This window comes from Dasypus novemcinctus, chromosome 11 (assembly GCF_030445035.2).
Source record: "Dasypus novemcinctus isolate mDasNov1 chromosome 11, mDasNov1.1.hap2, whole genome shotgun sequence".
NCBI classification, from domain to species: Eukaryota; Metazoa; Chordata; class Mammalia; order Cingulata; family Dasypodidae; genus Dasypus; species Dasypus novemcinctus.
The window spans coordinates 8,369,548-8,394,466 of NC_080683.1; the positions used below are offsets into that span (position 1 = coordinate 8,369,548).

A 24,919-nucleotide genomic window follows, 5' to 3' on the forward strand; every position below is an offset into this window, starting at 1 on the left:
GCCAGCAGGTGTCCAGTCACCGCCTGAACGTCCCGTGGAGCCCCGGGCCCCGAGCGGCCGCCCTCCAGGCCCGCATTAGCGGCGGGGACTGGAACGCCCGGCCTTCTGGGTCCTTCTCGGGGAGGCCGCGCTGGCCCCCCAACCTCGGGCTCCTCACCCCACCCCATTCTCTTTCCGCTTTAGCCTTTTAATTTTTTCCACCTCCAGTCTCCTTCCTCAGCACCTCCTTTTCTGCTCCTCACCCAGCTGCTCCTTGTCGCTCACCCTCCCCTCCTTCTCGTGGGTCCCAACGCCTTCCTCTTCCTCGTCCAGCCAATGACCTGGGCAGCCCCTCCAAAGACCCCCCAAGGCAGCCGTGGAAACGTTTTTCTGGAGGCACCTGGGGCACCCAGGTCGTGACCTGCACGGTGGAGTGAGGAGCGCAGGGTGCCGTGGGGGGGGTGGGAGGGGTAGGGATCCTCACGGGGCCGTGGGCGCCGGGCCACCCAAGCCCAAGCACCGAGGGCAAGAGGGTGGGGCCAGGTGAAATGACCTGCTCGTGGAAGACCCCGAGGGCCGCTGGGTGACAAGGACCCAGAGGCGCAAAGAGAAAGCAGGTGGCCGCGGTTCTGGAGGGGCATCCCAGCCCTGCAAGCCGCTCCAGGTGCCTGTGCCTCAGTTTCCCCATCGGGAGGTTGGTGTGTGAATTACAGAGAGAAAAGAGACGTAGGGCCCTTAGCACATTGCACCTAGAAACAGGAGAAGCCGACGTCGCTGTGGTTATTATTACTCAGGGTGACACAGCACTAGTCCTTCTTTCCATTTCCTGCCCCCGCCCCCGACGGCGGCTCGCGCGCGCGTGCCCCTTACACGGATGAGGACCCCCGAGGCGCGGCGGGGACCTCCGTTCCTGCTTTGTCGCTCGCAGGCATTGGGCTGGGGGCTTCTCAGCCCCCACGACTTCTTCCAGCTGGGCGGGTGCCGAGGGGCAGGGCAGAGCCTCCCGCCCGCAGCCCCACGTAGCCCCAGGCTGCCCTACTCCAAGGACGGCACCGGCCCCAGTCCCGGAGGCGAGGGCCCCCTGCTCTCAGCACCCCCAGGTCCCCATGAGGCCCCGAGACGACAGCTGTGATCCTCTGGGTGCCAAGTCCAACTGGGGATCCCGACCGCGCTGGGAGGAAGGAGCGGGCGGCGCGAGCTGCCATCACGGCAGACTCAGTCCCTGCGCCGTCAGCCTGGAGTCTGCCGGCCCCTCACGGAGAGACTTCCAGCATCCCATCCTGGAAATCCGTCCCCTCCTGCCCCGGGCTCTCCAGCGGCTCCAGGTCACTGCCCTTGTCCTCAACAGTCTTTCCCGGCGTCTTCAGAAATCTGGAATTCAGGTAAGAGCTGCAAGTCAGCCCCTGCCCCAGCTGCTGCGGGCTCCCGGCAGCCCCAGTCCCGCTTCCCCTTTTCGTCTCGGCCCCCAGGCAACTCACCTGAACAGAAGTTTCTGCCCAGGCTCCTTCTTGATGATGTTCAGCTTGTAGTAGTGGCGCAGGGCACGGGACATCTTCTCGTAGGTCATGTTCACCCGGTTCTGGAAGGCAGAGCAGCCCACGTCACCCTCCCGCCTCGCCCTGCTCCTCTGCGCCTCAGTCTCCACACCTGGAAGCAAGGAGTTTGGGCTGGATGCCCTCCACGCAGGATCCGTCGGCGGGCAGGTGCATTGCCTTGAGTTTCGAGGAGAAAATCGGGGAAGGTGGTGGGAGAAAGGACGTGACGGCTCCTCACCTCCCCTTCTGAGAACCGGGGTGGGTGTGAACCGCGGGTCACTCTGAAATAGCGAATGTGAATGCCGTAACAAATTAAAAACAAAAACCAAAAACTAGCTGACCATGCATCAGAGAGGAAGCCTGGGGCGCTGGCACGGTCGGTCTCAGCACCAGCTGCGGGACCTGAGCCAAGCCACATCCTTTTCACCTCTGGGAAGTGGCCAGTGCCGGGTAGGGCAAACAGCCTGGGCTTTGGGATCGACTTAAGCCCCAGCTCCACCACTTGGCAGCTGTGTGACCTTGGACAAGTGTCTGTACCTCTCCATTCCCCTACCTATAAAATGAAGATAAGAATCTCCACCTCACACGTCTGTTGTGCTGGGTACTGTGCCAATGTGATAGCATTTAGCACAGTACCCAGCACAGAGGATATGCTCATTAAATGGAATTGTGGGGAAGGGGATGTGGCTCAAGCAGTTGAGCACCCGCCTAACTCATGAGAGTCCTGGGTTTGGTTCCCGGTGCCTCCTAAAGAAAACGGGTAAGACAGCAAGCTGATGCAATGGGCCAGCATAGCGAGCTGACACAACAAGATGACGCAACAAGGAGACATAATGAGGAAACAATGAAAGACACAACAAGCAGAGAGCAGAGGTGGTTCAAGCAATTGAGTGCCTCCCTCCCACACGGGAGGTCCCAGGTTCAGTTCCAGGTGCCTCCTAAAAAGAAGACGAGCAGAAACACAGAGCACACAATGAACAGAGAAAGAGCAGACAACGAGCACAAAAATGGGGGAGGGGATAAATAAATAAATATCTTGAAAATAAATAAATGGACTTGTGGCTCCCGGGCCTCAGTTTCCCTCTCTTAAGTATATGGGGATTGGTCAAAATAAACACATCCCTGTCTAGTCATTTGCATCCTTCCAGTCATCTTCACTACTCAGAGTGGAGCCCAGAAACTTAGGTGGCCTCAAAATTGCCGCTCAGCCACTTACTGGCTGCAAACCCTTGGGAAGTTGTTAACCCTCTCGTGCCTCAGTTTCCACATCTGATGATGCCCACCTCCCAAGTTTGCTACGAGGATTAAATGAGTTAATGCTGGCAAAGCTCTCAGAGCAATGCTTAGCAATCAAACGCTAGAACCATTTTAGCAAATGCCATACAGATTGATGTTCTAAAGTTTTCTTTGAAAGACTCATTTGTTTTACTCAAATGAATTTGTTTATAAAAATGGACACTTGGAAAGCAGATGTGGCTCAAGCAATTAGGCTCCCATCTACCACATGGGAGGCCCCGGGTTTGATTCCAGGGCCCATGGCGCGGGGAGCTGGCGCAGCAAGGTGACACAACCAAGGGAGACGTAGAGGAGAGACAGTGAGAGACGCAGCAGGCCAGGGAGCTGGGGTGGCTCAAGTGGTTATGTGCCTCTCTTCCACGTTGGAAGGTCCCAGGATCAGTTCCCGGGGCCTCCTAAAGACGGGAAGAGAAGCAGACATGGAAGAAACACGGCTAATGGACACGGAGAGCAGACAGCGAGCGCAGGTGCGGGGGGGGGGGCGGGGATAAATAAAATAAAAATAAACCTTAAAAAAAAGTGGACACTTATTCCATGTCACCATGTACATCATGAGATTGACACAGTAAAGTGTTTTTTCACCCGAATTCTCACTCAGACAAATGCTTCGTTATTCGAGTTTGGGACGCAGCACCCAGTCAGCCGCAGACGTCCCTTTGGGCGTGGGCGTTCCTCACGCAGGGGATCCTGCCTAGTCATCCCCGGCCTTTCCAGGCCTGGCGGCGGATTCTTCTGTGGGGCCAGAGACCTGGGGGCCATTCTCCTTACCTGGCCCACCTGCCCCACCACAGACACTGTGCAGTGCTTGTGAACAGGCTTTGAGAGTCTCCATCGCTAAGCCATGGTGGGAGTAAGCAATTAGAAGGCAAGAGTCCTGAGATTTAGGGACATTCCCCAGCCACAAACTCTAACAGCCTCTTCCTCCGTAGCTCCTAAAATTAAACGATCCTGGCCCTTCTGGGGCTGGGTGAGGACTGCCTTCTAGTGGTGTGGGGTCCACTCTGACCCCCTGTCCTGCCCCCTTCTGGAAACACTGAGACCATCCCACCCGCTGAAACCGAGATTCACCTTGTGGTTTCCCCAGAGTCTGGCGAGCCCATTTGGGTCCACAACTCGGAAGATCTTGGCGTCTTTGTCCTCCCACCTGATGTAAGGCTCGTACCGGGCGTCAGACAGCAGCTGGTACACGTAGTCCCACAGCAGCCGGCAGTCTGCAATTCAGCACGGGGGGCGTGGGCGAGGGGCTCTCCTGGAGGCACGAGGACAGGGGTTCCCAGGGGCTCTGGCCCTGGAGATGCCCGCAGGCTGGTGACGACGATGGCAGTAATGGAAACGGCCACTCAATCCTCAGAGCTCCAGGAAGGGGCTTTCCCCCCATTTGAGAGATGAGGACACGGGCTCAGGGCAATCGAGGGGCGGCCGAGGTCGCCGAGCTCCAAAGCAGCGGCAGAGGCGGCGGCTCCGGATTAGGGGGGCCGTGGGGCTCGGGCTGGGGCCTCGGCCGCCTGGACCCCAAATGCGTCGTTATGGAGGGCAGAGGGGCTCGAGGCACCAGCCTGACCTTGAACCCGGGGCCTGGGCCTCTCGGCTGGGTCATTTCAAGGTCACCCAGCCTCTTCTGAGGCAGTTTCCCCATAAGGGGGGTGCAAGGGTTAAGTGACGTAATAGATACGAAGAACTTAGGGCCGCCTGGTGCTCTTAAGCACTCGAAGAATGCGAGCACTGTTTTCTAAAGGCTCAAATATTTGTGTCATTAGTGCCTTCCAGCCATTTCCAACCCAGAAGCCAGGCTTCTGTGCCCCTGTGACGTCTAGAACAAACACGGGGGCTGCACTGCGGTTAGAAAATGCCCTTGAAGAGTCCAGGCTCCGGAGCCAGGTTGCCTGGTTCACACCCCGGCCCCTCCCCTGACCTGCTGTGTGATCTTGGGCAAGTCACTTAACCTCTCTGTATCTGTTTCCCTATTTGTGAAATGATAGTACCAACCTCAAAGGGCTGTATTGCGGGGATTAAATACAACAGTGGAAGTAAAGGCTTTAGGACCACGCCTGGCACGGAGGGAGACTCGATTATTTAAAAATGAACAAAGAAATTTAAAATAAGAGGGAGCCAAGCCTACTGCGTGCCCATCTGAGTGTCTGACGAAGACATGGCGCCAGCTCAGCATTGCTAAATTGTCCCTGCCCTGGGGATCGGGCGGGCTCGGCAGTCCCCGGCGGCACTGCCCCTGCAGCCAGATTGTGCCAGAACAGAGGACGGCCAGGGGGAGCCACGGCCACCCTCGCCCCCAGCTCGGAACGACCCCTGCGGGCCCCAGGCCTGGCCCGGCGCGTCTCCCTCCCTCCCGGCCAGGGGGACACAGCCTCCTACTCACCAGCGATCCTGCCGTCGATGGGGGCTGGCGGCACGGTGGGGAAGGAGCAGCCCCCCGCAGCCCCGCAGCCGAGCTCTGCACAGGGGGTAGGTGAAAGGTTCCTCCCTGCCGAGGGGCCCCCTGGCCAGGCGGGGGGGGGGGTATCCAGGCGGCTCAAGGCGCTGGCGGGGCGCAGGGCTGGCGGCGGCTGCAGGCGGCCCCCTTGCGAGCAGATGGGCCCTGTGGACCCCGCAGGCCCAGACCCCCACCCCGGCCCCCTCCACGACGGCCTGGCGGTCCCGCGTGCAGCACTCCTGCTGCTCTGCCTCCAGCATCCCGAGAGGCAGTGGGAAGGGCCCGCAGCCGGGCCACTCGCCCCAGCTCCCGGGCAAGTAGCTTGACCTCCGACCCTGTGCCCCTGTCTGTAAAGGGCAGTCTTCTCCATCTGCCCAATAAATATTTATCAATAGGTGCAGATGAACCAGGTATTGCCCTAAGAAGAACACACAGCGAATGGACAGAGAGCAGACAACCGGGGGGCGGGGAGGGGAGAAATAAAAAATAAATAAATCTTAAAAAAAAAAAAAAAGGAAGTAGGAACAGTATATGAGATGTAAAGAAAATATATAGAAAGGACCATAAGGCAGATAGGAAATGCTGGGAGAGGGGCAGGGGTTGCCGTTTTAGGGAGACTGATCAAGGAAGGCCCTGCTGGCATGGACACATTTGAATCGAAAACTGAAGAAGGCAGAGAAGTAAGCTAGGTGAGCGGCTGGGATGAGAACAGGAGAGAATGCCCAGCAGCGCGAACAGCTAGTGCAAAGGCCCTGAGGCAGAAGGGCGCTGGCTTGCTCGACAAGAAGGCTGAAATGTCTAGATAGCATGGGAAGGAGGGAGCGGCGTGAGTGAAGGAGGAGGTCAGCGGGCAGGGAGGTCAAGGTGGCTTTGACCCCAAGTGAGACGGGAGCCACTGGGAGATGGTGAGCAAAGCAGTGCCATGATCTTACTTAAGCTCTAAAGGAATCTGGCTGGTTGTGGTGCGGAGAGGAGACCATAGGGGATCCAGGGCAGAAGCAGGTAGCGCAGCGCGGACTTGCTGCAGTGCTGCAGGCGTAAAGGTGACGGGCACTGGCCCAGAGGGCGGCAGAGGCGCTGGACTCTGGGCAGGTGCTGCAGGCAGGGTCTACAGGACTTGCTGAAGTTGAGACGAGGACGGGAGAGACGGGGAGAGATCAAAGGCCACTGACCACCTTTTGGCCTGTGCCATTGGAAGCAGAAGCAGCCATTTGACAGGATGGCAAAGACTGGAGAAAGGGCAGGTTTGGGTGGGAGTGGAGGGGGCAGGACCTCGGCACTGGGTTTCAGGTGTCCGTTAGACAGGGCGGGGGAGGCAGAGGGAGTGGGGGCGTCAGAAGTTCTGAGAGATCCAGGCTGGAGACACACATAAATGGGGATCATCAGCTCCAGTGGCATGTAGGACCTGAGAGATGAGATCGCCAGGGACTGCATGTAATAGAGGCCCCCTTAGCCCTGGGGTACCCCAACATTTAGAAGTAGGGGAAGAAAAGAAATCAGCAAAAGAGACCAAACAGAAGAGACTGACGAGGAAGAAAGAAGAGCAGGAGGGCAGGGTGGCCCACCAAGGCCAGTTTGGGGAGAGTCTCGGAGCTCACCTTCCAGGGGGCTGGGGGGCTGCCGCACGGGCATCTTTCGCCTAAAAGCCGATCCAAAAAAGGGCCCGCACACCAGGGCTCGCCGCTGGGTCTTGATGTACTGGAGCAGCTCGTACAGGACATCACCTGAGGAGCGGGAAGGCAGGCTGCTGACAGAGCAGGCGGGAGGGCCAGCTGCACTCCCCTGCCTTTCAGGATGAGGCCTGGCCATCACAAGCTTAGTGCTGATGTCAGCGACAGGGCTGGGTCCTGATGCAGCTCCCAGGAGGCTGGGGGTGGGGCTGGGCAGGGCTCCTGGTGCTTTCTGCTGGGGAAAAGAAAAGGCATCCCTGGGAAGCGGATGTGGCTCAAGCAGTTGAGCGCTTGCCTACCACATAAGAGGTCTGGGTTCAGTTCCCAGTACTTCCTAAAGAAGACGAGCAAGACTGGGTCCAGCGAGCTGAAACGATGGGCTGGCGCAGCAAACGGATGCAACAAGATGACACAACGAGGAGACATAATGAGGAAACACAATGAGGGATACAACAAGCAGGGAATGGAGATGGCTCAAGCAATTGGGTGCCTCTCTCCCATATGGGAGGTCCTGGGTTCTGTTCCTGGTACCTCCTTAAAAAGAAAAAAAAAAGGCAAGCAGACACAGAGAACAGACAGTAAGCACAAACAACAATGGGTAGGGGAGAAATCAATAAATAAATTCTTAAAAAAAAAAAAAAGGCATCCCTTCCAGGGCACTTAGCTTGGCAAGGTCAGGCTGTATCTCAGGCCCCACATGCTCCCTTGGCTGGGCAGCTGTGTGCAGTGCACAGGCTGTACAACCATACCGCAAGTCCCTGGGGGCAGAGGCAGATCTTCTAAGGTTTATGGGATTCCCCAAGCTTTCCTGAAGGGCTGACCCCAAAACAATTCCAGACATTTCTTTCCAATGCCTCGTGCTCCAGAGACCAGACCCGTCTTTTCCTATGAGGCAGGAATGGGGACCCAGGAATGTCCTTTGACTCACACCTTCGGGCCATGGTGCTGACGGTGGGCAAGGAGGGGTGATCCCTGGGCAGATGGGGGGCCTTTGAGGACCGGGGTGCTGGCAGGAAGTAGAAGCGGGGGACACGGGGGTGGAGGGGCAGACCCCAGCCCACCGGCTCCCCGGCTGTGCCTCTGCCCAGGGCTGCCTTGGTAGAGTAAAACCTTGTCTAAAGACGGTTTCCGCCCCCACCGCCGTGCCCCCGAGCTCCTAAAGTCCCAGCAGCCCCTGGAGGACGTTCGCAGGGGAAAGCGTGTGACAGAGGAGGATCTGACATGGGACGGCCGTGGGAGTGTTAGGAGAAAGGGAGGAAACAGGAGGGGCGAGAGGAGCTCTTGGCCATCGCCTCCTGCAGGCTTGGCCAGAAGGAGGGGTACCTGTGAAACGGGCATACTCCCAAGAAACCACCCCAAATCAGCCAAGCCCCGGGCGCCCGAGGGCAGGCCAGCTGAGAAGCAGGGGCCATTCCAGAGACCCCCGGAAGGCTCTGCGCCTGGCAACAGCCGCCACCCACCGCCCACAGCCCCTATCAAACTCTCCGCCGCCTGAAACACCGTCCCTGGAATCGGTTCCCTCGGCCTCAGGTCTAGCTGCCGCCTAAAAAGACTATTTGCAGCTGGGGAGGCAGGGTTTAGCTGTCATGGGGCATTCCCGCCCCGGGGAGCGCCCCCTGGAAGCGCCTCCGCTTTCCCTGCGCACGTGTGGCTGGGGGAGGGGCAGGGCACGTGGGCGCAGTAGGGCGGGCAGTGGGAGGGGGGGTCCCAGGGCCACCAGGCCAGGGAGGGTCGCATGGAAAGGGAAAGGACCCCCGTGCCAAGGCCTCTGAAAACGAGCAGCCACCCGGGGGGCTTTGCAGGAGGCCCGCTCCAGCCCGCGCCTCCGCCGAGACGTCACCGGGAGGGGGCGCGGGGCGGAGCCGGGCTTCCGCGGGTTCCCATGGACGCGTGTAAATCGAGGCGGGGGACCCCACACACACACCTGATCCGGGCGCGCGGAGCCGGAAGTCGTCCTTGGTGAGGAAGCAGAGCGCGCGGCCGTTCATCTCGAAGCCGAGCTGCCCGGGGCTCCGCAGGGAGTACTCGCGCTCGGCCCAGCGCAGCCAGTGCAGCACGTCCTCCCTGCTCCAGAGCGCCGGCTGGATGCCTGCAACGCCGGGGGCAGCGCTGGGGGCCCGGGCGCACCTCCTCCCGGAAGCCCACGCGGAACACCCCCATGGAAGCAAGTGCTCTCCCGCCCTTCCCCCGCCGCGGTCACCTTCTGTCGCTGTGCCCTGTTGTTTCCTTCCTGGCACTTTACTCCCTTTGTAATCACACTCTGCATTTGACATAATTATGTTTATCGCTTTAGATGTATTATGTATGCATTCGCTAATTTATCATCCCCTCCCCCATGCCCTTCCCATTTTCCCTTCATTCATTCAACAAATGCTTATTGAGGGAAGCGGATTTGGCTCAACTGATAGAGCGTCCTCAACTGATAGAGTGTCCACCTACCACATGGGAGGTCCAGGGTTCAAACCCAGGGCCTCCTGACCCGTGTGATGAGCTGGCCCACACGCAGTGCTGATGCGTTCAAGGAGTGCTGTGCCATGCAGGGGCGTCCCCGTGTAGGGGAGCCCCATGTGCAAGGAGTATGCCCTGTAAGGAGCGCCGCCGAGTGCAAAAGAAAGTGCAGCCTGCCCAGGAGTGGGGCAGCACACACGGAGAGCTGACCCAGCAAGATGATGCAACAACAACAAAAAGAGATGCAGATTCCCAGAGCCACCGAGAATGCAAGCAGACACAGAAGAACACACAGAGAATGGACACAAGAGAGCAGACAACGGGGGGCGGGGGGGGGGGGGTGGCGAGGAAGAAAGAAAATAAATCTTTAAAAAAAAATGTTACTGAGCATCTCCTAGGTGCCAGGTACTGGACGGGCTGGGCTGCAGCTCAATGTTGTACATAGTCAGCATCTAGAACAGGCCTGGAACATAGTAGGAGCTCAATAAACACGTGCTGCCTGAATGCGTGGTGACCAAACAGTGCCATGAAGAAGGCGTTACTGCTCTCGTTTTCCAGGCAAGGAAAGGAGGCTCGCAGAGCTTACGCGGCTAGTCCAAGGTCACGGGCAGTGTGAGGCACAGCAGGCCAGAGCCCCGGTCCCCGGCAGCCCTGCTTTCCCCCCTCACTGCTGAATCGGAACCGCACTTGCTCAGGGTGTGACCCAGGGACAAGGGAGTCTGCTCCACCCAACCTCACCCACTTGTGAGCTTTAGCTTCCGGCACCACCGGGATGAGGGGCTGCCTTTACTCCCCCTGCGTTTCCACCCTCCCGGGGTCGTTTTGTTCCTAATGCCAACTATTCACTTCACTAATCTCGGCTGTTTTCCTAGGGACACAGGATGACTTCTGGGGCCCTGGACACTCTTGCCTTTTTGGATCCCTTCCTCCATTAAAAGAAAATTACATTTTATGATTGCATTGGTAAAAAGACAAATGCATTAACATTACATATTAATAATAAAACATTTCCTTCTATCTGAGAGCTCTTTCTTTCTAATTTTAAAAGAAATTAAAACATCGTTGGGGGAAGGGGATGTGGCTGAAGTGATAAATCCTCTGTCTTATGGGAAGACCTGGGTTTGATCTCTGGGGCCTCCGGGTGAAAAAGAAGAAGAGAAAGTGTGCTTGCATGGCGAGCCAGTGCCCGTGCAAGGAGTCACGCAGCAAGATGATGACGCATTAGAAGAGAGACAAGGGGAGAGTCAAGGTGAAGTGCAGCAGAAACCAGAAACTGAGGTGGCCCAATTGACAAGGAACCTGTCTCCACATCAGAGGTCTCCAGGATCGAATCCCAGTGAATCATAGAGGAGAGAAAACGAGAAGAGAAGACAACACAGACAGCAAAAGGAGGAAATAAATAAACCTTAAAAAAAAATCATTGGGGGCCCCTAAGAGTATCCCGGGGCCTCGTGGCTGCACCCACCATGCCTAGCGCACGAGTCGTTCTGGTATTTTGCATGGTGCAGTACTTCTCCTCCCAAGAGCTCTTCATACTTCCCAGAACCTTTGACTGTAGGGGATTTGAAAGGAGCCATTGTGCCCGTTGGGCCCAGTTTTACATGGAAGAAAACCGAGGCAGAGAAGCAATTGTCCAAGCCCACACCGTGGCAGTGACGACGAAATCTCTGAATGCCTGGACCCAAAACAACGAAAGAAATGTAACAAGTGTCGATGCTTAAAAGGCAGAAAAGGAGCTGCATCAGTGACTCAATCAGCCAGTCCCTAGACATGCACCAGCCACGTGCCAAGTGCGGCTCTCCTGGGGCTGCGGACACAGAGCAGAGCGAGCCCAGCAGGAGCGCAGGGCTCCAGCAACTGCCGGTCGAATGACGAGTTTAACCAGCGTCACAAAGGAACACGCACTGCGCTACGAAAGCAGGGAGGGACCAAGCCCCGTTTGGGAGCAAGAAGAGCCCCCCCTTACTCTTGTTTTGAAACCTAAGAATAAAGGACTGAAATTGCCCAAAACATCATTTAAGGGAAAAAAAGAGAAAAGGAGGCAAGAAGTACATGCCACAAAGCTATGCAATCCAGATTTGACGGTACTTTCTTTAGGAGGTACAGGAGATTACAGCCAGGACCCCAGACATGGAAGCAGGCGCTCAACCACTGAGCTCCACCCGCTCTCCAAGGAGAGTTGGTTTCTTCGTTTGCTTGCTTGTTTATGTGCTTTTAGGAGGTTCTGGGGAGCGAACCTGGGCCCTCATACAGGGGAAACGGGTGCTGCACTACATGAGCTGCATCTGCTCCCCAAGAGCTAATGATATTAATCTGAAATTGAGAAGTAGGTCATCGAGAAAAGAGGAAGCCCAGAAGTGTGTGTGTGTGTAACTTTAATTATGACAGAGATGGGATTTGGTGGGAAAAGGACAATTAATTTAAGATCTGATAAAAACACAGCTGTCTCTCCACCCGGGGGGGAGGGGGATATATAACTATTACCCTTCACTAAACATGGAAATCAATTCCAGGTGGATCAAAGACCTAAAGAACAAGATGTTACAAATCTTAACAGAAGCTCTGTGCATTAGGCCAATGTAGGGGAGACCTCAACCATGACAGGAAATTCAGGGGCTGTGATGAAAATGAAAGACGCATTTGACTACACCAATTTGTGTGTGTGTGGCCAAAGATACAGTAAACAAAACCAAATGGGGACAGATTTCGGGGAAATATGTGCACTGCAGATGGCAGATAAAGGGCTAATCCCTATCATAGGTCAAAGGAAGCTCTAAATTTGAATAAGTTTTGTGTAAAAGGACAAACACATCTTCCGACAACGCACGGTGGAGCGGATCTCTGGACCTCAGCATTGCTGACATGTGGGGCTGGCTATTTCTATGTTGGGGGGCTGCCCCGTGGATTGCGGAGGGGTTCTCCACCCACCAGGTGCCCGTAGCACCACCTCCCAGTCGTGACAACCCAAACTGTCCCCAGACAATGACCAGTAACCCCTGAGAGGTGGGAGGCAAAACTGCTCCTGGGTGAGACGCGCTGAGGGAGAGCAAATCCTCTGGGCTAACAAACATGTGGCAAGACGGCCCACTTCCACAGGGGGGAAATGCACACTCGAAAAGAACGCGCTCTCAGTTTACCGATTATACCTCCACCTGGCAGGAATGTAGAAACAAGGATGTGCCCGGGCACTGCTGGTGCAAATGGGAATTTAGGGCCTTCGTGGGGCTCAGGCCGGTGACAGACTCGTGATATAAAAAGATGACTCGTGTGACATGCGGGGGCGGCGCGGTGGGGGATTCGTGGGCGGGCAGGGCAGGCCTACCCCAGGGCTTCCGGGACTCGGGGGGCCACCTGCCATCGCGTTTTATCTGAAGCCAGTACAAAGACGTGCATTTGTCAGTGGTCGCTAAGTCGGAGGAAGACCGTTTCCTGCGTTTGGCCGGAGGCCGGGAACGATCCCGCATCCATCTGTTGTCCTGCCTCCGTGAAGGCACAAGCACTGCGTTGAGAGGGGGAAACGGAACTCTGCAGACATGACCAAGCCCAGGCAGGGTCCCCCTCCCTCGTCCAGAGGGATGGACAAGGGGCTTCCCAGGACATCTCGAGGGACCCGAGGCCGCACGCAGCCGGCGGGAGCATTGAGCGCTCAAAGCCCGTCATCCTCCCGGAGTGGAATCGGCTTTTCTCCCGCCCTCACTTTCATCCCACGCTACCAGCGTGTCTGCGCCACTGGTAAAGAGAGGGGGCCTTAAGCACCCCGTGACTTTAGAGAACACTCAGATCAACAAGCTCTCCCGCAGGGCTTGAGCCCCCAGCGGGCCGGCCCCCCAGCCCCTGCTCGAGCCCGCAGAGGGTCACAGCCCCTCCCGGCAGTCCAGCCGCTCTTCGCGGCTTCAGCCGCCCCTTCCAGGCCAAGGCCCCAAGCTCGGGGTTCCAGGCCCGGCTCAGTCCCTAGTGAAATCACTGCAAATAGGCGCTCGACGTCTCTGCGCCTCGATTTCCCCCTCTGTAAATGGGATAATAACACCTGCCTCTCTGGGCTACTGTGCCGTTCGAGGGGCTGCGTGGCGTGGCGGTCGGGAGCCCAGGCCACATGCCCTGTGACCCAGCATTTCCACTCTGATACTCGAGAGACAGATGCACACGTCCACCAAAAGGCATGCTGGAGGGTTCAAAGCAGCTCGTTCACAATAGCCAACCACTGGAACTATGCCGAATGTCCATTAGCCGGACCACGGACAAACTGTGACGTGTGCATGATGGGATGCAGCTCCGAAATAAAACAGAAAGTACACAGGGAGTGGGTGCAGCTCAGTGGTTGAGCGCCTGCTTTGCAGGGACGAGGCCACAAGTTCAATCCCTGGCACCTCCTAAAAAAACAAAGCGAAAAACCACTGCTGCTACACACAGCAGCATGGATAAAACTCAGAGGTATTACTTTGAATGAAAGAAGCCAGACTTAAAACTATAAGCAGAAAACAGACAACGTTGTACCACGTGCCCAGGGACACTGTGTGTGGGGAGGGGCATATTACGGGAACTCTGTACTTGTGGGGCAATTTTTCTGTAAACCTAAAATTGCTCTAAAAACCCAATTTGTGTTTGTTTAATCAATACAAAGAGGGAAAAAAAAAGATTAGGCAGAGTTAATCTGGGGAGAAAAATCACAAGAGTGGCCACCCATCGGAGAGGGCCCCCGGGAACTTTCCAGGATGCTGGAAACATTCTCGTCTTGATCTCAGGGGTGGTTACAGACGCGCGCACACATTTAAAAGTGCATGGACCGTAACCTGAAGATTTGGACACGTAAAAAGTAAAGTAAAAACGCTCCACAAGTGAAAGCAGAGGTGAAGGTGCCAGGCCCCGGGCACAGGTCACCTGAAAACGACCTAAGTCCACGTGTCTCCGTTTCCTCATCTGTGAAACGAGGATGTTGACAAAACGGCACCGACCTCAGGGCTATCGGGAGGATGCTTCGAGAAAGCTGATTTAAAGAGTAGGGTCCTCAGACGCGCTTCCTGAGGTCAGAGGGTGACCTCCCTGTGACACGAGGCCATCCTCACAGAAGGTGTGCTTGGCCCAGGGCCCCGCGGACCCACGTGCTCCCCACAAATCACAGGGGAGGCGACAGCCCCGGGAAGTCTCCCTCGCAGCTGCCGGGATCACGACTGGGTCCTCCCTTACCAACCAACCAGCCAAACGCGCGGGGTCTCGCCTCCTGGCCAGCCTGCGGCTTCCCCCCTCCCTGCAGGTACCAACTCTGTTTCCAGCCCCTTCACCTATCCGTCTCTGTCCCTCAAGAGTCCAGTCAGGGAAGCGGTCGTGGCTCAACGGATAGAGCGTCCGCCTACCATATAGCAGGTCCAGGGTTCAAACCCAGGGCCTCCTTGACCCGTGTGGAGCTGGCCCACGCACAGCGCTGATGCGTGCAAGGAGTGCCATGTCACGCGGGGGTGTCCCCTGTGTAGTGGAGCCCCACAGATAGGAGCGCGCTCCATAAGGAGAGCCACCCTGTGCGAAAAGCACAGCCCACCCAGGAGTGGCGCCGCACACACAGAGGGCTGACACAGCAAGATGACGCAACAAAAAGAGACACAGATTCCCGGTGCCACTGACAAGAATACAAGTGGACACAGAAGAACACAGCGAATGGACAAGTGGGCAGACTACAGGGTGGGGGTGGGGGGTGAGGGAAGGGGAAAGAAATAAATAAAATAAATCTTTAAAAAGAAAAAAAAGATTACACTCAGATGTCTCCTGCTCTCCCAGCCGCGGGAGCTCTGCCTGGGGGTGTCCAGCATGCTGGGTCCAGGCTTCTGGGACAGAGCTGGACAGAGCTGGACTAGGGCAGCGGGAGGAGCTGCCTGCCCAGGACGCACTGGAGGGCGCAGGGGTCTCTGTGGAGTCAGCACCCCCGCGTCCCTCCCGCCCCAGCTGCACCGCCCCACGCTGTCCTGGTCACGACACAGCGCCTCTTCCCGCGGCCACTGCAGCCCACTAGAACGCAGCAGCAGAAGGCGCAGACTTGGCCCGGCTCCGTCACTGTCGTCAGCCCAGCAGCCGGAGCAGGTGCATCACAGGGGCTCCCCCACCATAAACTGCCTAAAGGGGTGGGCTCGGCATGTCAGTGTCCTGCCCACCCCCTCCACACCCCAAGGCCACCCACCCTGCCTCTCTGCCCACAGCATCCCTTTTACTCTGTTGCTCGAGAAACTAAAGAGCTCTCCATCGACTCCGTCCAGTCGGAGCTCCTCTGTCCTGGCTTCGAGAACCTCTCCCGCTGTCCCCCACCCAGGCAGAGCCCAGGCCTCGCTCTCCACCACCCCCGCAGTTGGGGAGGTCTGTGCCTCCAGGAACAAGAGCTGGACCAACCCTTAGCAATGAGTCAGAACAGCCGCTGCCCACCTACCTCGCCAGGGCTGCAGGAGGAACACAGGACACGGTGTACGGTGCCAGACCAGCACCCAGACCCTAAAAATGGGGCTATTTCACCTGATGCTGGAGGCTGTTGCTCAGAATGGACCAGAGCCGGGGGGTCTGAGGGACACAGGTTCGAATCCCAGATCTGCCATTTTACCCCTGGGTGACCTTGGACAAGCTAATTCACCTCTCTCTTAAGACCAAATTTGGATAACTGTAGAGTGGACCTAATAACAGAATCTACTCCCTGGCCTGTCGAGTGTATTTATGCAATCTACCTAGCACAATACCCAGTTAGCGTAAGAACTCAATAAGCAGCCTTTGTTAGGATTATCACCATCCTCATTGGTGGAGCGTGGCCTGCGAAACAGATGGACTGGCTTGATTCTCTGTCATGAGGACTGTGGCTTATCAGGCATTGATGTCCTTAATTTATTGTGTGTCATTGTCTCTCCAGGGACCCGTGAAATGCATCACCCCACTGCTTTCCTTGGCTATCTCTTCCTTTTCTCCCCCGCAATGATTTATTTATTTATTTATCTCTCTGCATCCCCTCATTGTTTGCATTTGCTGTTTCTGTTCATCTCCTTTGTTTCTTTAGGAGGCACCGCACCGGGACCTCGGATGTGGGAGGGAGGCGTCTAATCACTTAAACCACCTCCGTTTCCTGCTTTGTTGTATCTCTCATTATGTTTTTCCTCTTGTGCCTCTTGTTGCATCATCTTATTACGTCAGCTTGCCGCACCTGCCCATCTCGCCAGCTTTCTGTCTTCTTTAGGAGGCACAGACCTCCTGTATGTTAGGTGGGAGCTCAATCATTTGGGCCACCTCTGCTTCTCAGTTATCTCTTCTTGATATCACAGCCAGCTCTATGGTCATCAACAGACTGTGGGGTCAGGGCCAGCGCATATACTCCTGTTGTGTCCTACACAAAGGCACCATTAGAATGGAGAATGGTAAAGAGAGGGGAAAAAAAAAAAAAAAAGAATAGAGAATGGGACAGTAGGAGTGAAATCTGGCCAGGGCTTTGCTTGACTTCTCCAGAGAGGCGACGCCTTTCCAATTCACACTAAAAAGCGTATGGTCTAGCCCAGGTCCTGAATGACAAGTCTGTGTTAGGGAATGGGCGGGCTCTTTGTCCCCAAATTGTGCCCTTTTTTGGCATGCCCCATCTGTTTATTATTTTCCATATTCCCTTTCATTGCCAGGTGATGACATCACTGTCAATACTCACAGATTCCAGAACATTCACCTCTAGTCTCCATCCTCCCCACTCCACCTCACCCCTCTCTGTTACACCTTCACTCATCTAATGCACTGCCATATCGTACGCCATGATCTAGAGCAGCATTTTTTAAACCATTTGACCTCAACCTATGGCAAAAAACAAATTTTGTATCATGACCTCATATACATATGTATATATAAAAAACCCAAACAAGGGTATTCCTGGAACCACAGCTACTTTTCCTATTTATGATGTGCTGATATAGTCTACAGCATTAAAAAAAAAAAAAAAATACTTATTTTGACCCACTAAATCGATTTCACCTCCTTAGTGGGTCTCAACTTACAGTGACAATCAGTATTAGGATTTAACTACAAAAAATGTGATCCTCGGACCAGAGCATCAGGCTCACCTAAGCATTCATTGGAAATGCAGAATCTCAGGCCCCACCTATGGATCAGAATGTGTTTTATAACAAAATCCCCAGGAGACTCATGAGCACATTAAAATTTGAGAAGATGGGGAGGAAGTGTAGCTTAGTGGTTTGGGCACCTGTTTCCCATGTACAAGGTCCTGGGTTCAATCCCCGGGACCTCCTGAAGATAAAAAAAAAAAAAAAAATTTGAGAAGCGCCACTCTAGGATACCAGGAAGCCACACTTGTGAGAGTTGTGCCTATTAATAAAATAAGTGCTCAGGCACTCTCTTCTGAGTGACGTGTGTGAACCTGAGCAGAGGCATGCAAAATCTGTTTGAGCTCCCCGAAGGCCCCTTTCCCATGGTTTACTTCTAGTCACTGAGGTGCCATTCTGTGACACCTGGATACAGAAATGCCCTGTGGTTTATTCACAACGAGAGGCTGTGAAAGTCAATTTCAAAACGCAAAGTCAATTCCTCTGCATCCGACAGTGGGAAACTCAGAGCGCTTTTCTCTGGAGAATAGTAAGTTCCAGGAAATGATAAGACTAGGACGAAGAATTAAGAGTCGTGGGTTCGAGGCTCAGGTCGGCCACACGCGCCACAGATGACTCTCCTGTCCTCGTCGAATCTGAGTTTCTCTGTCATGGAATGAGTCTGTGGTGATGACCATCTCTAAACTACCTCCTGTCTCAAAGTCCCCTCAAGCCCGTCCCTTAAGGAGACATCCCGTCCTCCAGCCTCACTCCTGGTCTCCTCAGCCGGGCCCTTCGGCGCTCCTGGCCCACCCCACTCTGACCCTCAGGGACACAGTACAAGGTGAAGTTCACCTCCCTCTTCCACGAGCATCGTGCGAGGCAGGAGGACAGCCTGCCAGAGCCCCGTAAGTCCTCCTCCCCGTCCCAGCCCGCCTTTGGCCACTTGTCTCCACCGACTCATCACACTCGTCCTCGGCGTGGACTTCCCTCTGCTCTACTGCACATCTTTGTCCGACAAATAAACACGGAAAAACTACGTGAGACTTGTTTTGTTTGTTCGCCTTCCTGCTGGGGCAAATCAGTCTTGGTGATCAGAATGGAAGCTGGAGGCAGAGGAGGGAATGGGATGGGCAGCTGGGGATAGAGGTTGGCGAGATGCCCGCAATAGAAATTCGATTTCCAGAAATGTGAGAAATCGACCCAGTCATCTGAAAGGTCAAACCTTCACTTGGTGTCAGCAGTGTGCTAATTTGGGAAGTTACTGACAAGAAAATGAGTCATTTGGTGTACACTCTCTTTTAAGACGGTTCAATATTTAAGATGGACCAAAACTGTGTTGTTTGAATACTCTCAGAAGTTTCATTAAATATGAGTCATGACATCTAAGATGATACGCACAGCAGGTGCTGCTGGTGTCCCACCCATCGCCCCCTGGCACTCACCTGTACACTCCAAAGGCTGCCAACTGCCAGCACCTGACTCTGCCGGGAGGCTTTTTAAGACGGCAGGTGCACCCTCAGCCAGTGCACAGGGCAAGCTGAAAGTGCTGGAGAGTTGATGGCCCGGGAAGCAGCCCTCAACCAACCAGGGACGGGAAGGCGAAGGATAAAGGCCTCGGCTCCCCTAATCCTTGGTTTGCAATGTTCTTTCCAGAGCAGTAGAGGGTATGCGCTATCCTGAGCTCCAGCGGCCCACTGTGGAGAGGGGCCTGCGAGCATCCTTTTGGGCTCCCTCCCCTTGCTCTCTCTCTCTCTCCTCACCAGTATTTCAGGGCCTGCTTCTGGGGAAACCCACTCCAAGGAAAGCTGGGCTCTGTGCCTGCTGAAGGAACATCAGGCAGTGGGTGATGAAGACATATGGGGGGGACAGCAGGCTCTGCCCATGGCTGCAAGGTCCCACGCCACATTCTGCTCAGTTCTCACTCCTTCCCACCAGGGGCTCCGAAAGCAGGAAGCTCCGAAAGTGTGTGAAATCAACAAAGCCGCGTTCCAGTCCCGGCCAGCGGGGTCAGGAGGCCTGCCCACAGCTTCCCAGCACTCCCAAGCAGACCCAAGATCCTGGGGGGCGGCCGGGCAGCTGCCCAGCCCACGGGCTCCACGGCCCACGAAAGGACATTCAAAAATCTCTGAGGAGGTTATCAGCCAGATCAAGGTTTGGCCTCAGCTTTGAGAGCCACTGTCATTAGCTCTTCCACCTCTCAGTTTTGCCATTTGAAACAGAAGCTTAAATATATTAATCTACAGACTGTTCCATGGTTATAAGATGAGTTGCCTTGGGCAAGAGTATTACTTAGTAAAATGAAATGAAAGGATCTGGCCATTTCATGGTTATCTCTGGGCAGGTTATATATTCTCCAGTTCTCTATCATTTTCCAATTTTCGACCATAAATGCATGCTATTTTGATCATAATAAAATTAAGCAATTATTTACGAGAGGGTTCTACCTATATACAACTGTTTGCTGTTGAGCTCCCTCACTGGTAACATCTCCAACTCTTCACCTTTTAGCCAAAAGGGTCCCCATAGCTCATCCAATCCCAACCCAGAGCTACAGTAAGAGCCCACCCACCCCTCATTCTCAGCCATGTCAGCTGTGTGAATTCTCCATAGCGAGAATTCCCTCACCAAGGAAAGGGTACAGAAAGCCCAACAATGAAAAGGCAAGCTGGAGGCAAAGGAATTCCCAAGAAGAGTTTGTTCTTCACATTTATGTGCATTCAAGATTGAGGAACGAACAAACACAAGGGAGGAAAGAACTATGGACGAACGCAGACTTACTAGTATTCTAGCAACGGAAGAACTTGTAACATTGATATAAAGCAGGGCTTCTTAGCCTTTTTTTTGTTCCACAGACCCCTTTGCCAGTCAGGTGAAAACCACGGACCCGTTACTAAGTCCACACTATACTGTGTATTATTTAATAAATATATCACACCTGCATCAACACGTCCCTGCAAGAATAATGCTTTTTTTTTTTCATTTCAATTCAAGCTCACAGACCCCTTGTTAAGAACCCCTGATAGAAAGGCAGTGGCCACCAGAGGTTGTGAGGGGAGGGAGAGGGAAGAACAGGTGTAACATGGGGCATTTGGGGAACATTCGAATTGTCCTGCTGCATTGCAGTGATGGATACAGGTCGTTATACACTTTGTCAAGACCTATAAAATTGTGTGGTGCAAAGGGTAAACTATAAAGTAAACTATCGCCATGGTTAGTAGCAATGCTTCAATATATGTTCATCAATTGAAACAAATGTACCACACTAAAGAAAGATGCTAATGGGGAAAGGTGGGGGAGGGGGAGGAGTGGGGTATATGGGAATCCCCCATATATATATATATATATATATATTTTTTTTTTTTTTTTTTTGAGGTACTGGGGGTCAGGGATCAAACTCAGGACCTCATATGTGGAAAGTCAGCACTCAACCACTGAGCCACATCAGCTTCCCCAAATCGGTTTTTCCATTCGTTTTGCTTGTTATTTGTTTTCATTTTCTCAAGAGGCACCGGGAACTGAACCCGGGACCTCCCATGTGGGAGGTGGGTACTCAACTGCTTGACCACATCCACGCTCTCCCTCCCATATTTTTTATGTAACATTTATGTAATCTAAAGCTTCTTTAAAAACAAAAAAATTAAAATTAAAAAATCAGCTTTCCTCCTCCCTTCTACTCACGGAGTCTTCCTGGCAGTTTGCAGACTCCCTCCTCATCCAGCAGGTGCACTTGAGCGTCACATCTGGCTTGGGCCTGGGTGGCTGGGGGTGGCGCAGCTGCCACAGGGCTTAGAGAACTGGCCAATGCTCCCTCCTAGAGGGGGCAACCAGGGTCAAGAGCTTCATGGTCAAGGTGCAGTCATCTTTTTTTTTAATTTTTATTTTTTTCAGTTAAAGAAGTGGTGGGTTTACAGAACAATCATGCATGAAATACAGGATTCCCATATGCCACCCTTTCACATGCAACTGCCATTGGTGTGGTATATTTTTTGCAATGGATGAAAGCATGTTTCTATAATTACACTATTAACCCTAGCTCATGGTTTGACTTGGGGTTCACTGTGTGGCGCAGGTCCACAGAATTTTTAAATTTTTTGTTCTAGTACTAAATATACATCAAACATTTCCCCTTTTAGCCACATTGAGATATATATTTCAGAGTCATTGATGATGTTGACACCATTGTGCTACCATCACATCACCCACTGCCAAAACATTTCCATTGTTCCGAATAGAAACTATACATTTGAAGCCTGAACTCCCTATTTCCTACCCCTACCCTATCCCCTGGTAACCTATATTCTAGATTCTGACTCTTTGAGTTTGCTTATCCTATTTATTTCATCTTTAGTAAGATCATATCTCTCCTTTTGCATCTGGGTTATTTTATTCAACATGATGTCTTCAAGGGCCACCCATGTCGTCGTACGAACCAGATCTTCATTCCTTTTTACATCTGAATAACATTCCATCACGTGTATATACCACATTTTATGTCTTCACTCATCAGTGATGGACCCTTGGGTTGCTTCCATCTTTTGGCAATTGTGGCTAAAGCTGCCATGACTTATTAAGAATTTTTTTGGAAGGAAAGGAGAATTCACCTGTCACTAGATTGTGCCCACCTTGAGGGTGGGAACCGAGTATGTCTGCATCTCGGTACCCTCGATATCTTAAACACAGTGGACATTGGATAACGGTTGAGATGAAGTCCAGCTTTCTGAGCCAACCTTGGTTGTGCATGTGCCTAACCCCAGCACCAGCTCCCTTGCCAAGACGTTACAAGCTTGAGCTCTGAGGGCCGAGGAAGGCTCATCAGAACCTTGGTGAGAGAACACACGGGAACCTGCGAAGCCTGGATAAACAAACCAATGGATGCTATTTTCAAAGAGTCAAAGAGCTTCTCAGATAAAGCTCTGACCCCCGTGGCCCTCCACCAAGTGAAGTCTGTGTCTGTACAATCTTACAATCAGCACAGCCCACGCAGGGTGAACTGGTTCATCCGGCAAGAAGAGGGACTGGGAAAAAAAAAGGATTTCACAGAAGCAGGAGGGTCCTTGCGCTTCCTTGCCAGACCCAGGCTTCACCTCGTGAAAAGTAAAAGTGAAACCAGTTCCAGCAAGAGACATTTTTTCACCCTGGGATCTTCCAGAGTTTTACATTCATCCCTCAGTGTCTAGGGAGGGCCATCTGGAAGATTTTGGACCGGGAGTCAACAAAGCTGACTCGGGAAGACCTGGCTGCCACAGAAGGGGCGTCAGCACCTTTTGAGGGTAGTTCCCACTCATTTCGGGTCTCCCCAGCCTGCTGCACTCCCACCGGGAGCTGTTTTCCCAGGTGACCGGCCTCAGGGGCTGCCTGCCCCTGGCTCCCTGGTCCCCGTTCTAGGGAGGGGACTCTCCGTCAGCGCCTTCTTGGTGGAGCACTTGCAGGCGGTCCCTGTCTGTTCCTCCACCCTCTTCCAAGCCAAAGAAATGGAATTCCGGGGCTGTGAGTGGCTGGGAAATGCCAGCGAGGGCCCTGCTCTGGGTTTCAGCATGAAAGCTGGGCAAGTTCTGATGAACTGATGAGGGTTTGGGGAGAAGGTAGTGGAGAAGGCCTTGGAGATGGGAAAGGGGCCCAGTCCTGGGTTTGACGCTGAGACTTCTTAGGGAAACAGAACAAAGGCAAAGGGGCTGCTAAGGAGGTGGGGGCGGGGGTGCCAAACGTGAGCACCGGGCTGGTGTAGGAACTGCCAGGGGCCCTGACATCTATCTGGTTAGTGTAGGGGTGACAAGGAGGTGAGGGTGCTGCAGGACCTGTAGGTGGAGAACCCTGCGCTCAGTAATGTGGAGGGATTCTGGAGAGGATGGGGGGTGCCTGAAGGTGGAGTGGGGGACGGGGGGATGGCTGGCGAGGTTTGGGACGGGTTAGAGAGTGAGATTCCAGCCCCGGAAAAGGTCTGCTAAGACCGGTGTGGAAATGGAGGTGGTGGAGGAAGGACAGGGGCACAAGGTGGCTCCGCGCGCTCGTGGTTCAGCCGCCAGGCCCTTACCTGCATTGCAGGTGGTGAAGGCGCCACCCGGTTGCTGGCGTGAGCGTTGCACTGGCAGCGGCTGCTGGGGGCCCCGGGCCGGCGCCCCCGGACCCTCCTCCCCTAAGCCCCCGACTCGGCCGGGAACACCCGCCGGGCGCGTGGGAGGAAAGCTCTTTCGAGAAGCGCCGGGGCATGTGCGCTCGGGCGGCGCGGCGAGCGAGCGCGCAGGACGCGCGGGTACTCGCGATCCTTCCGGGAAACGAAAACGAAAGGGCAGGATCCGGCTTCGCTCCCGCCCCGGCGGGCTCGGGGGAGGGCAGGGGCCGTGCCTGCGAGAGCGGGGTCCCGGGGGGCCGCCGGGGGGCCGGTCCGCGAGGCGTCGCTCCCGCCCTCGGCCTCCCGCCCCCACAGCCCCTCGCGCAGCCGGGCGGGGTTCCCGGGGAGACGGGGGCGGGACGCGCGGGATTTGGGGAGCCCAGGGAGCCCCTGGGCCCGCGCTGCCCGCCCGGTGCGCCCCCGCAGATGGGTGGGAAGGGGCCGCCCTTGGCGAGCGCCTCTAGCAGGCGCCTCTCCGCGGCGGGGAGGGTGACCCCCCCTCCCCCCCGAGCCCACTGGCCGCAGCCTCTCCTTTGGCCCCGTGGGGGCCCCGGCGCCCCAGGCCCGAGCGCCACTGTCGGGCGACTCCGCGTCCTCAGCGGATCCCGGCCGGCGCCTTTCCTCAGGCCTCCAGCTGCGCCAGGCACGGTGCCCGCGCGCCCGCGACCCGGTCCACCTGCCTCGGCTCTCCCTGCCCGGGCGTGATCGTAAGCACAAAAGCAAACCAACGCGCACCGGGACAAAGAGGAGTGAAGCCTTCGCCTTCCTGAGGGCGCAGCGGCTGTGATAGGCTTTAGCACTGATAGGTGTTTTTGTGTGTACACGAGTTCCTAAAAAACAGTATGAGCCAGGCCAATCAAGAGGTGTGCAAAGGATATGAATCCACACTCTGCGTAAGAGTAAATGTCGAATGGTCTCTGATGACTGAAAAGGATGCTCAGACTCACTCGTGAAAGATATGCAAATTAAAGTTACTCTGAGATCTCATTATTTTACCCATTGATTTGACAAAAAATTCGAAGTGTTGAATGACCTAATCTGCTGCAGAGGCTGTGGGAAACAGGCACTCCACGGGGAGTACAAAGTGGTGCAACACCATGGAGGCAGGATGGCAGAATCTAGCAGCTTTACAAATGCATTTACCTTGTGGCCCAGCCATCCACCACCAGAAATTTATTCAACAGATATATCTGCACGTATCTGAACTGGACATGGTTATTTACTTCAGCATTGTTTATCTAACCATATGAATGAATTACTTATTCAAAAGAATTAAAAATAAAGAAAAAGGGAGACTAAGGCTGCTTCTATGCCATAAACATGGATGAGATGGAACATTGCCTGAGAAAGGCTAAAAAGATGGGACTTTCCGTTTGAAAGGACAAAGGTGATGCCACACATGATCAAAGTCT

General features: G+C 54.6%; 1 protein-coding gene across 6 annotated transcripts; it reads right to left on the bottom strand.

Annotated features, from left to right (window-relative positions):
• Positions 1 to 740: 740 nt before the first annotated feature.
• ETV7 (ETS variant transcription factor 7) lies at positions 741 to 24,236 on the bottom strand. 6 transcript variants are annotated; one of them, XM_058306645.2, is made up of 8 exons: positions 23,430 to 23,860; positions 21,077 to 21,209; positions 8,833 to 8,997; positions 6,837 to 6,962; positions 5,185 to 5,385; positions 3,879 to 4,021; positions 1,458 to 1,558; positions 741 to 1,350 (listed from the first exon to the last, which is right to left on the bottom strand). In XM_058306645.2, exons 1-8 carry the CDS (start codon positions 23,433 to 23,435, stop codon positions 1,233 to 1,235), a joined length of 993 nt encoding a protein of 330 aa, XP_058162628.1. In that variant the 5' UTR covers positions 23,436 to 23,860; the 3' UTR covers positions 741 to 1,232. The 6 variants fall into 6 exon arrangements, with proteins under 6 accessions (XP_058162628.1, XP_012377606.1, XP_058162630.1 ...); XM_012522152.4 differs by having other exon boundaries at positions 5,185 to 5,259; positions 23,430 to 23,848; XM_058306647.2 differs by lacking the exon at positions 8,833 to 8,997 and having other exon boundaries at positions 23,430 to 23,859.
• Positions 24,237 to 24,919: the final 683 nt, after the last annotated feature.